Consider the following 14,183-nt stretch of genomic DNA (forward strand, 5'->3'; position numbering starts at 1 on the left):
TTGAGTAATATAATTAGCAATATATGTTTATATCTTTTATGTTGGTATTGCATGATTTTTTGTTTGACGTAAATGCATATCAAATGTCTTTTATACAAGAACTCAATACAAGATTGGAGAACCCATTGTCGGATCCTATCTTTGAATGTTGACTATCTGAGAAAGGAGAACAACACAAAAAGGACTGGTGAAGCTAGCCATCACATAGAAAAAATGAAATTCTAACAACTCTTTGATCAATGAATTTGCCTGTACTGGAAAGGAGTCCGATTAATGTCTAAGGATGGTACAAGGAACTGACTGGAAAAAGACAGGCCTTATGGAACAAGAATTTTGTATCCTCTTTGCCTTTCAATTCTTATCAACAATAGAATTCTGAAAACAAGTTTTGTTTCAAGGCTGAGAATTTGCGAATTACGCCAAGGCTTTATGGACTTTGTATGAAAAGCAGGATTCCTATATTCTAACTGTAAAGAAAAAGTAAAGTACTGATGATATATAGGTTAATCAAGAAGAAAGGAATCGGTTTAACAGGAAACACAAAGAAAAGAACAAAACCACAGAAAGATAGTTGTAGAGACATTGCTTCTTCTTTTTTGGGTACATTTTAAAGGTTGATTGTCAATATTGTCAAAAACAACAAGTTCTAATGAACATTTTTTAGCTTGCAAGTTAATGAGCCTAAATTAGTAATTAACTAATATAAATCCAATAATAAAATAAACTTCTAAATAATATCTAATGTGTCATAATAAACCCAAAGTAAAAAAAAAATTTATTCAACATTAAATAAATAAATAAAATATGATAATAAAAACAAAGTTTTCATGCCAAAATTCCTCCATATATCTTGAATCTCTAATTTTGGCATATTCTTGGTAGATTTTTGTCCTATTTCAAACACGTATTTCTCTCTCATTTGGATGCATTACCGGGCCTATCATATATAATTTGAAAGCTTTAGATGTCTAGTTTTCAAAACAACTTGAATTGCATCAAAATTCCACCTATAGTTTCAGATATGTTCCAAACAGTACATGAAGATTTAGTTTGACAAATTTCTTAAGATTTGTCTAGTAACTTCTATCATCTGAAATAATATATTCCTGAATTCTATATGACCTAAAAATTTACCACAATATAGTTTCATGTGTCCAGTACTTCCCTATAAAATTTCAGCTTGACCTGATGTACGATTTGAGAGATATGTCTAATCTCGCAAAACTGGTTAACAAATATTTTAAGTCTAAATTCGAACCTAACTTAGTTCATATCACAAATTTAGTAGACTCGTAAAATCGAGCTGATTTTACTGATTTTTAATTTTTTTTTATCTAATTATATACATTAAATATATGTTAATTTGTAAAATCATACGATTTATAAATTAACTCATGATTTTAACAACAATAATAATTGTTTATAAATTTTAACAAATGATGCACAAATATCTTATATATCTTGGATTCGAGTAGTCTTCATGGTTGGACGGAGGGTCGATGTTAAATATTGAAGTTTAAAGGGTGTTTGGGATTATATTTCAAGTGGTTTTTTTTTAAATTTAAATTTTTTTTATTTAATTTTATTTAATATTTTTAGATCTTTTGCTTATATCAAAAATAATTTTTGATTTTTATACCATCACTGCGGCGAGTAGGTTCACGAGCCGCCGTAAGAAAGTCCAAGAAACAGGGGACCTAAAACGGCTCCCTCCCCTCTTCACTTTCCTGCCGACGGTGAGGATCCCCGTTACCTGTAAAAGGAGAAAAATACACAAGCCAGTTGATTTTAATTTTTCTTTCTTTTTCAGATCTGTTTTGGTCTTCTCCTTTTTAGATCTGTTTCACTGCAGATCTATTTTTTCCTTCTTCTTCTTCTCTATTCCAGGTAGCCGGCAGCAAGGAGGAGGAACGAACGAGAGAGGGGTGTCACTGCTGGAAGAGTGGGGAGTCACGACCTGGTGACTCGTACAGTCGAAACCCGCTAGAACGGATAGATCATTGACCCCTCCTTCTTCTTTGGTCGGCGGTAAGGCAAGCAGAGGTATAAGGAGAGGGAACAGGCCACATTAAGCGTCAGCTTCCTTCTCCTCTATTTCTTTTTGGACCGGCGGTGAGGCAAGCAGAGGACTGCTGTTGAGAGGGAAATGAGGACTCCTCTACCTGTTTTTTTCAATCTTGGCGAGCTGGCCGAAGATAGGGACGGAAGATGAACAGCTGAGATAGGAGAATGAAAGGGGGGTTGTATTTGGGGTTGGCACCTTGCAGGGAAGATGGAGGATGATGGGGACAACTAAGAGAGGGAAGATCTATTGGCTGAGGGGGAAAATGGGGGGTTGGGTTATAGAAAGGCTGAGAAATGAGAGGACGATGGAGAGGCTGGGAGAGTGGAGCTGAGGGAAGAGGGAGACTTGTCCGACTGAAGGGAGAAGAAGCCGAAAATTCAAAAGCCCAAAGCAGGGTTTCTCTGGTTTTCACTCAAGGGAGGGGGCAACGGCTTGTCTGTAGATGAGTTTAGGTATAGGTTTCTTTGTGTTTTTTATTTTTGTAAAATTGCCCCTTTTCTTTGTGTGTCGTGTAAACTGTTATTTATAGGAGAAGTGTGGCATGGCCACAAACACATTGTTCTCTCAATTTTTATTTTTTTTATTATTTTTTGAATTTAAATTTTTTTTTAAAAAAACCGATCAATATCAATGTTTACTCAATAAAAAAAATTAATAATTTTAAAAATGACACGTTAAAAATCAAACGCGTTCAAAAAACTTTTAAAAAATTAAATTTTTTTTAAGACGACACTGAAAATACTAAAAATAATACAAATATATCAAGAACATATATTTTTTGAGTTTTTGTTACTTTTTGCTGTTTTTAAATTTTTAAAAAACTTATAAAAGATATGGGTTAAAAATTGGATAACCACGTAAAAATTACATTTTGAAGAACACCTTAAATAAAACTTAGTTTTAATTGACACGCAATCTAATCTAAAAATACACATTATTGTATAAAAAAATAGTAATTTGTTTATGCAAAGCCCAAAACAAAAACCGTTGAATTGGACAAGAAATGGAGACAAACATAATCAAGCACCCATTTTTATCTCTCGTAAAAAACAAAATCCCATATAAAGTAAATGTTTTAAGTATTTGGGCCAGAATTTGACACAAATAAACGAGGATATAACCTAAACAAACTATATGGATAGTTTTAAAAAAAAAGTACAGATTAATAGGTTATGTTTAAGCTTAGAAGAAGATCAAATCACGCTAAATTAAGTAGTTGGCATTTTAAAACTGAGTTAACAAGAGATTTGATCATTAGATCAAGTTTATATTTATCTAGGTAATTTTACACACAATTTTTCTATGGATACTCCTCCATCACTATTTAAATCGTTGGATCTCCAGGAATTAGACTCAAAAGTTTTTGTTTGGGCAAATTTTGTTATTTTTCGTTGATATTTTTGGATTTATTATTTGTTTTTGAATTCTATTTTAATTCGGTTAAATCTTGTTAGAGAATAATATAAATTATATTTTAAGATATCATCTAACAGTTTAAGCTTTTGGGTTGAGATGATTTTTTAACATGGTATCAAAACCTTGATAATTAAAGCTTCGAACAAATCGATCACATATGAAGAATGTAAGCTATAGAAAACAGGTTTGTATTTCTGTAGAATAAACTTTAGCAATAATAGTGCCTTCGATGATAGAATCCAAACCGATGCCAACAATGTGTTTAGGGAGAACTTGGAAGTTCCAGACCGTCTTACATGAAAATAGATGCACGTTTAAGCATAAAAGAAGAAACAAGAGAAAAACCAAGCGTCCAACCCTACTTATCAACCCTGTCTTGATCACACAACTTCAGAATTTGGTGAGAGAGCATTCACTTTGGAACCTGAAAGGATAGTAACAACGTCGGACATGCTAGGCCTGAGAGTAGGGGACAGTTTGATGCAATCCATGGCCAAATGCAGAAGAGTGAGAGCCTGCTTATTATCAAATCTGGATCCTAACTTCTTATCAACCAAATCCCGAATCCTTCCAGCTTGGTGTAAACGACCAGCCTGAAATTGCAAAACGTGATTAACTTACAGCTTTAGAACAAGAATTGTCACTAGGGAGTATATAATCCTGCCAAAATTCACTTACAGTATCTAAAAGGAAGTCAGCTTCCTGGTTTGGAATATATTCAGTATTACTTCTCCCACTGACTATTTCAAGTACTACAACCCCATAACTGTACACATCTGCTTTAACTGTTATGGCTTTCCCCAAAGCATGCTCAGGTGCCATATATACTCTGAAATAGTTTGAGAGATTAATTAATAGTTAGAGCTGAGGAGAACGATAAATAAGACTAAAACTTTTGAGGATGTAATTTGATGCCTACCGCGATCCCCTTGCTTTGATGGCTGTAAATGGATCTTCCTCGTTGTAAATTGTTGCCAATCCGAAGTCTGATAACTTTGCGGTATGAGTGTTATCAAGCAAAATGTTCTTGGCATTTATATTCCCATGAACAATCTTGATCTTGATCCTTTTTTCTTCTTCTTCGTGTAGATACTTCAAACCTTTTGCTATTCCTAGGCAAATATCATATCTAGCTCTCCAAGGAAGTTCTGTTGCAGAGTTTGTGATTTTTTGTTCTATAAATTCAAGGAATTTGTAGCTGTTAATTTTCCTGCTTAAAAAAATTATGTAATTGACAAACATTATTTCATTCTCACTAGTCTATGTCAAAGAATCATCTCAATCCAATAACTTAAGCTATTAAATAAGGCCCCAAGATATGATTTATATTATTCTCTAACACACCCTCTCAAGTGAAAGCCCATTGAAACTTGCACAGACCCATAATACCTTGTGTTTAATTTTTTTATCAAATAAATTAGGATGGTAAGATTCAAACTCGTGACTGCTTGGTCATTAAAGCTTTAATACCATGTCAAAAAACTATCTCAATCCAATAACTTAAGTTGTTAGGTAAAGTTTCAAGATATGATTTATATTATTCATGATAGTGAAAATATTACCAAACAAGGCTTGATGAAGGGAGCCAGATTCCATGTATTCATAAATTAGCAGATGCAGTTCTTTATTGGAATAGCCACCCAACAATTGAAGAAGATTCTCATGACTCAAGGACATCAGGTTGCCGATTTCACTTTTTATTTCATCTTTGCCTTGCTGTTTTGATTGGGGAGAAATCTTCTTCACGGCTAGTTTAATCTGATAGGGCAATTCAGCCTGCAAATTGATACTCAAAATATAAGATACATATATTTGTTTCATGGCAACTTCAAAAACAAACTGATTAGCAATAAACTTAACCTTGTATACTACGCCGAAACGTCCTCTACCAATCTCCGTTTTGGAGCTGAAATTTTTTGTACCATCTATTATCTGTTGTATGGTGAAAGATCTTTTCTGGACTTCTATTCGTTTTTCTATTTGCAATGAAAAAACCATCAAAGAATTGAATTAACAGACACACTACCCAGTAAGAATCTTTCAAGCAATAAAACGCAAAATGGATTTAGATTGGCATATAGTCTCACCACGCAACTCTCTATTCCCGAGAAATCCCATTTTCCATATGAAAAGAAATAGAAGTAACGGGAGAAATGCACAACCTATGGTGATCCCGGCTATTTGAGAAGCAGACAGTTTCCCATCATGAACATCGAAGTCTGTATATAGAAGACATCAAGATGTGATTTTTTGGCAGATGTGAAGGGATAAAATATATTTGAGCTGAAACAAAATTAAGAAAAAAGTGTTTTTTCTTTTTACTTGGAGTTACAGAAATGGCAGATACAAGAGGTCCATTCAGAGCAGGTGGGTTATATAGAGATCCTTTGCCAGCCCAGAAAAAATGAATTTCCAATGGATGGTCATCCACAATTACAGGGAACTTTTCTATCCACGCTTCATTTGTACTGTTGGCCTTCTGTTTTATGTTGAAATCCTTCAGTTTCCTCTCACCCTGTAAAGAGAATGAGTACCTTACATGATGGAAATTGCTAGCACAATGAAGCTGTTGCGCAGAATACTTACCTGAATATATACATCGAAAATACGAGTCCCTAAGCTGCTATAGTCTTCATCCTGCGTATAAACAGTTTCAGCAAAGTGAAGTTCCACCGTGTAATTTCCTTTATGCAGACAGAACCCGTAATATATCAGAGAGACAGGGCAAAGCCGAGCTGTTTTATATAATGATTCTTCTGAAATAGAAACTCCACAGGTCATCTTCTTTACGTAATCGCTTGAATTGCTGGTTGTTGAGATGAAGTCTCCAGAACAAGAATAAGCCCACTTTCCTGGAATGCTGTAAAAATTTGTTGTTGCATTATCTTCATCGTATTGATTCCCTTCAGCAAGAGTTTGTGGGCCACCGCAATTTATAAACAAGGAATGATCTGCAAGAAACATTATTGCAAGTGGCTTTAATGTAAGTTAGAAAACGTAACTGAATCTGAATGGCTCGGATTCTATAAAAATAATCTTAATGTAAACTCTATATGTAGACTTGGATTGAGATGAGACCGTCTATGATAGGATAAATCCAAAATCGAAGATCCATGTTGATTTGAATTCTTTCCAACTGCTATGTGCAGTTAACAAGATATATAATAAACTGACATAGATATGTACTTAGACTAAAAAGAGAAACATAAAGCATAGAAATCTCTCTATTTAAAAGTTCTAGCATTTAAGTGGTGGAAACTAAGTTATTTCCACTGTGATTTAATGGTTGACTCGTTGTTACATGTGTTTCTACTTGATCCGGATAAAAGCTTCCACCATTAACGAGGTAACTCGAACTTACCTTATATTTTTTTCCGTCACTATGGAGTCATAAAAGGAGGAGACTGAAAAGCAATAAAAAGAAGATGCTTTTCTTTTTTGATAAAATTTTTTTTTTTGTGAATTCAGGGTTCTCGCTCATTAAATTATCCATGCTTTCTGTGTTTCTTTTCGCTATTAACTTCCACCCGCATTTATTAGGATTCCTAAACTAAATAAATTCTTGTAAATGTTAACAATTAAATAAATATTATAAAAAAAATATGCCATAAAATAAAAAATGCGTCAAATAGACTTACTGAACTTACGTTTTGATTTACATTGGTTGCTCAACGCAAGTATAGAGCCCCTAGAAAGAAGAACTGATTTGTTAGAAATACCTAATTTATGTATAATTCCATTAATAGAGTACAGAACATATCGGCATACCTATTTGGTTCAGTCCTGGTTGAGCAGCAGCATGCAAACAAGTGTACAGAAAATTAATATGAAGATATACAAATCCACAAGAAGTTGATATTGAAATTAATGCAATGAAATACCCTGAGGGAACAAAAAATAAACTCCTTACATGTTTAGTTTTTGTCGGTTCTTGTTTTTTGTTGAATTCTGTGGATTTGTGAAGTTATAATTATACGACAAATCCCTGCAACATAATATTTTATTTGAGAAGAGGCGTTTTTCATTTATTTTATTGGACAAAAGAAATTGAATAGCTTCCTCTATATAAAATTATATTACAGAGTAACAGGAAACTTACACCTTATATATGTCACGAATCCAGGAAGGAATTGGCCCGTTAAGCATATTGCTTGCGAGACCCCTGTTCATAATATCCACAAATTGTAAATATATCGACGACATTTTAATGGATTCCCAACAAAAAAATAATTATGATGAGCTCGATTTGCTTGAGTTGAAGAAATTCTTCACTTACAATCTATTAAGATATAGTTTTTTCATAGAACGTGGGATCCCACCAGTTAAGTTGTTAAAGCTCAAGTCTCTGCAACAAAACCATCAAAGTATTTTAGTTTTTCAAAAAAAGAAAATAAAAAACTAAAAAAATGCATTTATTTATTGAAGATAAAATTTGTTTTTTTTTCTTTCAAACACGTATTTTCTATTTCTCAACTTTTTTAGAAAAATAAAAAAATCAAAATAATTGTTTTTCAAATTCTCATGGGTTTAATTTGTTTGTTTCACCAAATATTTTGAAGTCATTTCTTTTATAACTTTCAATCTAAAGTCAAACAAGCTCCTTGTTTTCTATTTTGAAAATTGTATATTTAATAAATATTTTTTAAATTTTTATTAAAAAGATATTTTAGAATAAATAAGAAAACTATATATATATATATATATATATATATATATATATATATAATTACTTTCTAAAAGTATACGCAACCTAATTATCTAGAAATTTGATCTATGTACATTAAATACATTTGAAATCGAATACAAGAGAAATCTCAATAGGTTGGCCCGGTAGTTTAGGAAGTACACTTTCTTGGCATTCTGAGTTCAAATCCTTAGACCATTAAACAATACTTTTCTTTTTAGAAAGTAGTTTTTATGAACTAGAAAGTAAATTATATTTTTATATTTAGCAGTTTTATAAAAAATAATTTGGAAAATACTTTTTGGTATTTAGCTATATCATGAATAATTTTTTAATTTTTTTTTAAATTTATTAAAAAAATAAGAATCAAATCTAACAAATGAAAAAGTTGAAGGATAATGAAATTAAAAAATAAATTTTAATTTTATAAATTATTTCAAATAAAACAATAGCAATCTAATGAATGACGGTCAAATGTGACAGATAAAAAAGTTTAAAGATGATGAAATTGAAAAAAAAAATCATTTTCATAAATTATTTCAAATAAAAAAAATATATAGCAATAAAAAAAATAAGGTTCAAAGTTGATATAAAAATCAAATAAAATCAAATTCTAAAGAATAAAATTGAAAGAACATAAAAAATGATTCAAAACAAAATATATTATCACCAAAATATTATGAATCCAATTTGATATAATCTATGAATAACATGATATTTTTTATTTTTTTATAACTTTTAGAAAGTATATTTCGTTCAAAATAAAACTCTTTATATAAACCAGGTTGAATTTTCCATTTACTTGAAAGTATTTTTTGCTTATTAGCTTTTTAATTTTAATAGTAAACAAACATAAAAAATTTTAAAAAATAATTTTTAATAAACTATTTTTCATAAAATTTGTAAGCATTCTTACCTTCAGTTCCTTTAATTTATTTACCATCTAGTGTAAAACATTATAAAAAGCAAAATAACCAACTAGACATGATAACCAAGTCAACTCACCATTCAAGCTAGTTAACTCTTGGAATTAATTAAGAACCTCAAAGAGTGGCCTAACCCATGGAGTCCAAAGAAAATAAAAGGACCAGAAACAAGAGCTTAGAAGAAGATGGGATTAATCCAAATAAAAGTTAAAGAGTCGAGCCCAACAAGAAACTCCCTAAACCTAACTTATCTTAAAAGACACCTTCAGGGATCGAGGATTGCCCATGAGTTTGTAAGTAACTTGGTATTGTTTGTAATTATTCTATGTGGGTTCTAACAAACTATATATAAGATATACATTAAAAAAAAAAATTTCCTTAAATGGTAGGATTAGAGTGGTAAGGCTCACATCTTTGTATCATTTCTTGTAATTGTAGGATTATTACGATTGCACAACCCTATTGGTCGGATCGTCTGGTGAAGCATGGACTGAATTATTGGGTGAACAAGTTAGAAATATGATGAGATTTTATGGGTGTTCTAAACTTAGATTTTAGAAAGGCAAGGGACTCAGATAAAAACATGTTTAAAAATTAAGAGATTAAAAGTGATTTTTTGTAAAACTAAATTGGGGGACTATGTTCCTTGACTCCTATCTGGGACACTGACTTTACTGATTCTACTAAATTAGAAAGACTAACTCTGAGGGGTGTAGTTTAGCTGATCAGGACTTAAATTTGCTCTTTAAAGATCACTAGTTCGAGTTCCACAAATCTCAGAGTCACTAGAAGCTTACATGATCGTTAACTTTAGGGTCCATAGGAATAGTCGAGGCATACGCAATCTGACCCGGACACCCAAATTAATCAAAAAAAATAATTGGAAAGACTAACCGCCGGTATTGAGCTACAAAGAAAAAGAAAGAAACTTACAGGTACATTAATGATGTCCAATTATCGCCAATGTATTTGGGGATTTGACCGCGAAGTGAGCAATTCCTCATAATCCTGTGGAAACCATTGCATAAGTTGGAAATTGAATTTATCTAGTACTGTGCATGTGAAAATATTATGTGTAGAGTGTAATAGTCATGCCAAGAAGGTATTTTTATAAAGTTTCAACCCTTGATTATACAGCCATTATCATCAGCATAAAACAGATCACTTACAGGTAATTTATGTTTGTCATATTTGCAAACTTTGGGAATGAGAAACCAGTGTTGTTAAGATCACTTATCCACCTGGAGGGGTAAAAGAAAAAAACACTTTGTTAGGGACAATTTTGGGAAAGAAAAGAATGCTTGCTTCTTTCATTGATGTGAATTTGAAAGTTGGAATCTTCAACAAAACTATTTTTTTTATGAATTTATCAGCCTGAATGTGAGAAATATTCACAATATTCTACCACATAAGGTTTGTCTCAGTACACAAAAGCAAAGTCAAAAGAGACGTAAATGTGTTTGGTTAAAAATATAAAAATAAATATATTTTAAAATTAAAAATAAATAAATAAATGTCACATTTATTTTTATTTTTTTTATTTTTTTATCCCAAGATATAGTAACCCTAACTGAAAGCTACCAAAAAGTATTCTTTATCTCTGTGAGACAAAAAACAACATCGAAGGACGTAAAAGAGATAGGAGCACTTACAAAGATTGAAGACCGGGCATATTAAAAATCTCAGGAGGAAGCTCCCCTTCAAAATCATTTCCCATGAGGTACCTGTCATTAGTAAACTCCATTTGCTGACTTATCTGAAGCACTAAACTCAAAACATGTCTGCTTTCGATGCTTGCAAACTTCACGACTTAAGAAAGCCCAAAACCACAAAGAAAGGTTTCTACAAATTCCCTTTTCCAGATGAACATTGAATTTTAATGAAGCACCAATACTCTTACAGGTCAGTGAGGTTGGTCCATTTTGCAATGAATGGTGGTATCCTACCACTCAACTTGTTCCCAGCAACTCTACTGCGAAGACCAGTTAAGTTTCCATTAACAACAAACAACGCACCATGGATACAGATTGAGCCTTCAAAACATGGATTATGAATAGTTTCACTTACAATAAAACCAGAGATCTAAGATTGGCAAAACTTCCTGGCAACCCTCCGCTCAAACTGTTGGAGTTCAAATAACTGCAACAACGAAATGACTCCTGATTTTCTTTAAATGTTTTCAATTTTAAACATTGGATGTATTAATGGAAAAAAAGCAAACAAGTATTCTTTTAAAGTACCCATTAAACATTATTTAAATGTATTTATTAGACTTCATTTATATATTATTTTAATTGCATTGAGAAAATGAAACTCAAATATTAAAATAAAAATAATTGTTATTTTATATAATAATGTTTTTAATGGTGGAAAATTTGTTTAAAACATGTTAGTGTATACATTTGAAGAAAAAAATTAGAAGTAGAGTTTACTTCATTTTGCAGTTAAAACATTGTAAGAATTTAATCTTTAATATAAGCTGATCTTTAACATTTTTACTTTAATATAGTTTAAATAAATTGTAGGTGAATAAAAATCTAATCTCTAAGAATCTTTAGGTGGCATGTTTTGAAAAAACTCAAAACTTTTACAAAAAAAACTTTTAAAATTACTTACAGTTCTTCAAGCTTGCTCAATTTTCCAAGTTCTGGTGGGAGATAACCAGAAAGTTGATTATCTTCCAATCTCCTAATTAAATCAAGGAAATGATGGGATTAATACAGAGCAGAAATGAAATAATAATACAAGATGAATTAAAGGGAATCGGGCAGACTGAGTTAAGAATATTTACAGTGAAGTGAGATTTAAGAGGGTGCCCAATTCCTTAGGAATTTGACCTGATAACATATTATTACTCAAAGACCTGCAAAAAACAAAAAAAACAAAAAAAAAAGAGCCCCGGAATTGCAAGATCATGAAAATATATTCCAACAACTAAAACCATCTTTGGGTCGTAAGTAACTGAAGAAACAATGATGGCGGTTTTACTTACAGGGTAGCAAGGTTCATCAAATTCCCTAAAGATGGAGGTATGGCTCCATTCAGGAAGTTCTTTTGCAGATCACTATTGTCAGTAAACAGGAAAGTTATAATTAAGCATCCCTATTGAGCCTGAACAAGTAAATTAAAAGAAGAGTAGACAAATTATAATAAGATCGCTTACAGCATTTCCAGAGCTTTCAGCTTCCCCAAGGTAGGTGGAATTGGCCCAGATAGGTGATTTTGTCCAAGTATTCTGATCATATTTTGTAGTTTGTTTTTTACTATCACAAAAATGAGGGCAAAAAAAACAAAACAAATGGAGGCTGACAGCTAAAAGTACAATGCTTGAGGACTTACAAACTCGTTAGCCGAGTTAAGTTCACCAGGTTTGGAATGCTACCACGAAGCTGATTCTGGGAAAGATCACTGTTGGGGTAATTATGTTTTCATTTCAGCCAATTTCACGTGAATTAGACTCGATTCAATTCAGTAATAGAGCACAAAAGCTAATGCCAAAAGAATACATAGATAGATATGTCGTTATCTATTATTTAGCGACGTTTTGCAAATAGTTGGGGAAATAATTAATTGTGGTATTTTTATCTTGAATATTTGTCAGGTGTTGAAGAAAATAATTTGTGCATGGACCTTTTAGATCAATACCAAGAGACTTACATTTCCTTCAGGTAAATGAGTTTCGATAGCCACTCATGGACGTGTCCACTTACGCTTATGCCGTACGTAGCTCTGCCAGCCAAAAATTAACTAAGTTAAAAGCTTAAATTGGAAATGATTACCTAATATAATGTGTGATGCGTGCCCTATGTTATGTATTAAGTTTGGGAAATATTTACATAGTGGTGATGTGACAAATGGTAGTGGTATTATCGCAGTCGCAGGTGGTGGAAATGCTGTTGTAATAGAAGCTCTTCTCCGAGCAGTAAGAACGAGAAATTTGTGGCACTGGCAACCCCAACGCTGATATGACTGCTCTCAGAGCATACACTGCAAATATTTAATAAGTGAAAAATTGTTATTTTTTAATAAGATTAACAACCCCAATGCAAGAGTACTGTGTACGTTTGTGTTTTTCAATGAAAATATATTGAATTTTTTTAATTTTAATATTAGTATTTTAAACTCATTTAAAAACATATTAAAACATATTAAAGTAATGTTTTTTAAGAAAAAAGATAAAAAAAAATTGAAAATCAATTTGTAATGAAAAAACAAGCACTCATTATACATCTATATATGTACAAAATCCATGTATATTAAGTAAATCAAGTAACAATACAAAATAAAGCAAAATAAAAAAGCCAGTCAAGTCCTTAACCAAGTATAGTACTAGCTACTAATAGAACAAATTACTTGAATGTTGTGAGTTGTCCCACAAGCTTCATGTGTTTAACAAAATCAACCAATCAACTTGCGAAAAAAAAAAAAACCTCCTTATTTTCTGATTAAGTTTTCGAAAATTAAAAAATAAATAACACGGCTTACTTTTTATTTGCTATAATGAAAAAAAAAGGGTGTAACTAAATTATTATCACCTTCATCACAAGGCAAACCTCCATCTGCACTACAATTGAAATTTTGATCTGCACAAGCATAATAGGTTGCTCCTCGTCTAGAACAAGGAACATTGTTCCTTTGGAGCGCCCCGTAACTTACATATCGAGAATCAGCACTGAATACAGAACCATGTTGACAAAGAAGAAGAAGAAGAAGAAGAAGAAGAAAGGGGAGAGCAGGAGGAATATGCATTTTATTTTTGCTACTGTTAGTTTTCCATTCACTTGATTTTGCTAGGCAGATATATAGGAGTAATATACAAGTTGAGATATGTTGTCGTTAAAAAAAAATATATTCCAACTTTTTAAAAGTAGTGCCCTCTAGCTGTCTTTACTTTTTCCATGGAAAAAAGAATATCATTATTTTATTTAAATTTACCTGATTTGGTTTAATTAATTTAACTAAATTGCTAGAAATTTAGATGAATGAATCAAGTTTTATGAAGTGAATACTTTTTTCAATTCAACATAAATCTCAACTCAGATTGGATTTTAAATTACAAGTTTTTCAATATCAATCTAATAATCTACCCGAG

General features: G+C 31.7%; 1 protein-coding gene across 2 annotated transcripts; it reads right to left on the bottom strand.

The window, feature by feature from the left end:
* Positions 1-3,653: 3,653 nt before the first annotated feature.
* On the bottom strand, positions 3,654-13,877 carry LOC7469905 (probable LRR receptor-like serine/threonine-protein kinase At1g53440). 2 transcript variants are annotated; one of them, XM_024588063.2, is made up of 26 exons: positions 13,627-13,877; positions 12,928-13,078; positions 12,749-12,820; positions 12,431-12,499; positions 12,255-12,326; positions 12,084-12,155; positions 11,883-11,954; positions 11,708-11,779; positions 11,159-11,230; positions 10,992-11,063; positions 10,744-10,815; positions 10,261-10,332; positions 10,025-10,099; positions 7,758-7,826; positions 7,581-7,643; positions 7,392-7,466; positions 7,250-7,264; positions 7,129-7,169; positions 6,068-6,432; positions 5,804-5,996; positions 5,569-5,700; positions 5,342-5,457; positions 5,044-5,257; positions 4,401-4,656; positions 4,160-4,310; positions 3,654-4,074 (listed from the first exon to the last, which is right to left on the bottom strand). In XM_024588063.2, exons 1-26 carry the CDS (start codon positions 13,838-13,840, stop codon positions 3,862-3,864), a joined length of 3,060 nt encoding a protein of 1,019 aa, XP_024443831.2. In that variant the 5' UTR covers positions 13,841-13,877; the 3' UTR covers positions 3,654-3,861. The 2 variants fall into 2 exon arrangements, with proteins under 2 accessions (XP_024443831.2, XP_024443832.2); XM_024588064.2 differs by lacking the exons at positions 10,992-11,063; positions 11,159-11,230.
* Between the last annotated feature and the right edge of the window lie 306 nt (positions 13,878-14,183).

The sequence above is a fragment of the Populus trichocarpa genome, chromosome 16 (genome assembly GCF_000002775.5).
Source record: "Populus trichocarpa isolate Nisqually-1 chromosome 16, P.trichocarpa_v4.1, whole genome shotgun sequence".
In the NCBI taxonomy this organism is placed as follows: domain Eukaryota; kingdom Viridiplantae; phylum Streptophyta; class Magnoliopsida; order Malpighiales; family Salicaceae; genus Populus; species Populus trichocarpa.

What these genes read in the sequence shown, in the direction of transcription:
- LOC7469905 (XM_024588063.2), bottom strand. Translation starts at nt 13,840, where the DNA reads ATGCATATTCCTCCTGCTCTCCCCTTTCTTCTTCTTCTTCTTCTTCTT. An exon ending in CTCTTAAATCTCACTTCACT is followed by an intron (nt 11,780 to 11,882) that starts GTAAATATTCTT and finishes TGATTTAATTAG; the next exon opens with GAGATTGGAAGATAATCAAC. An exon ending in TGCCATTTCTGTAACTCCAA is followed by an intron (nt 5,701 to 5,803) that starts GTAAAAAGAAAA and finishes TTCTATATACAG; the next exon opens with ACTTCGATGTTCATGATGGG.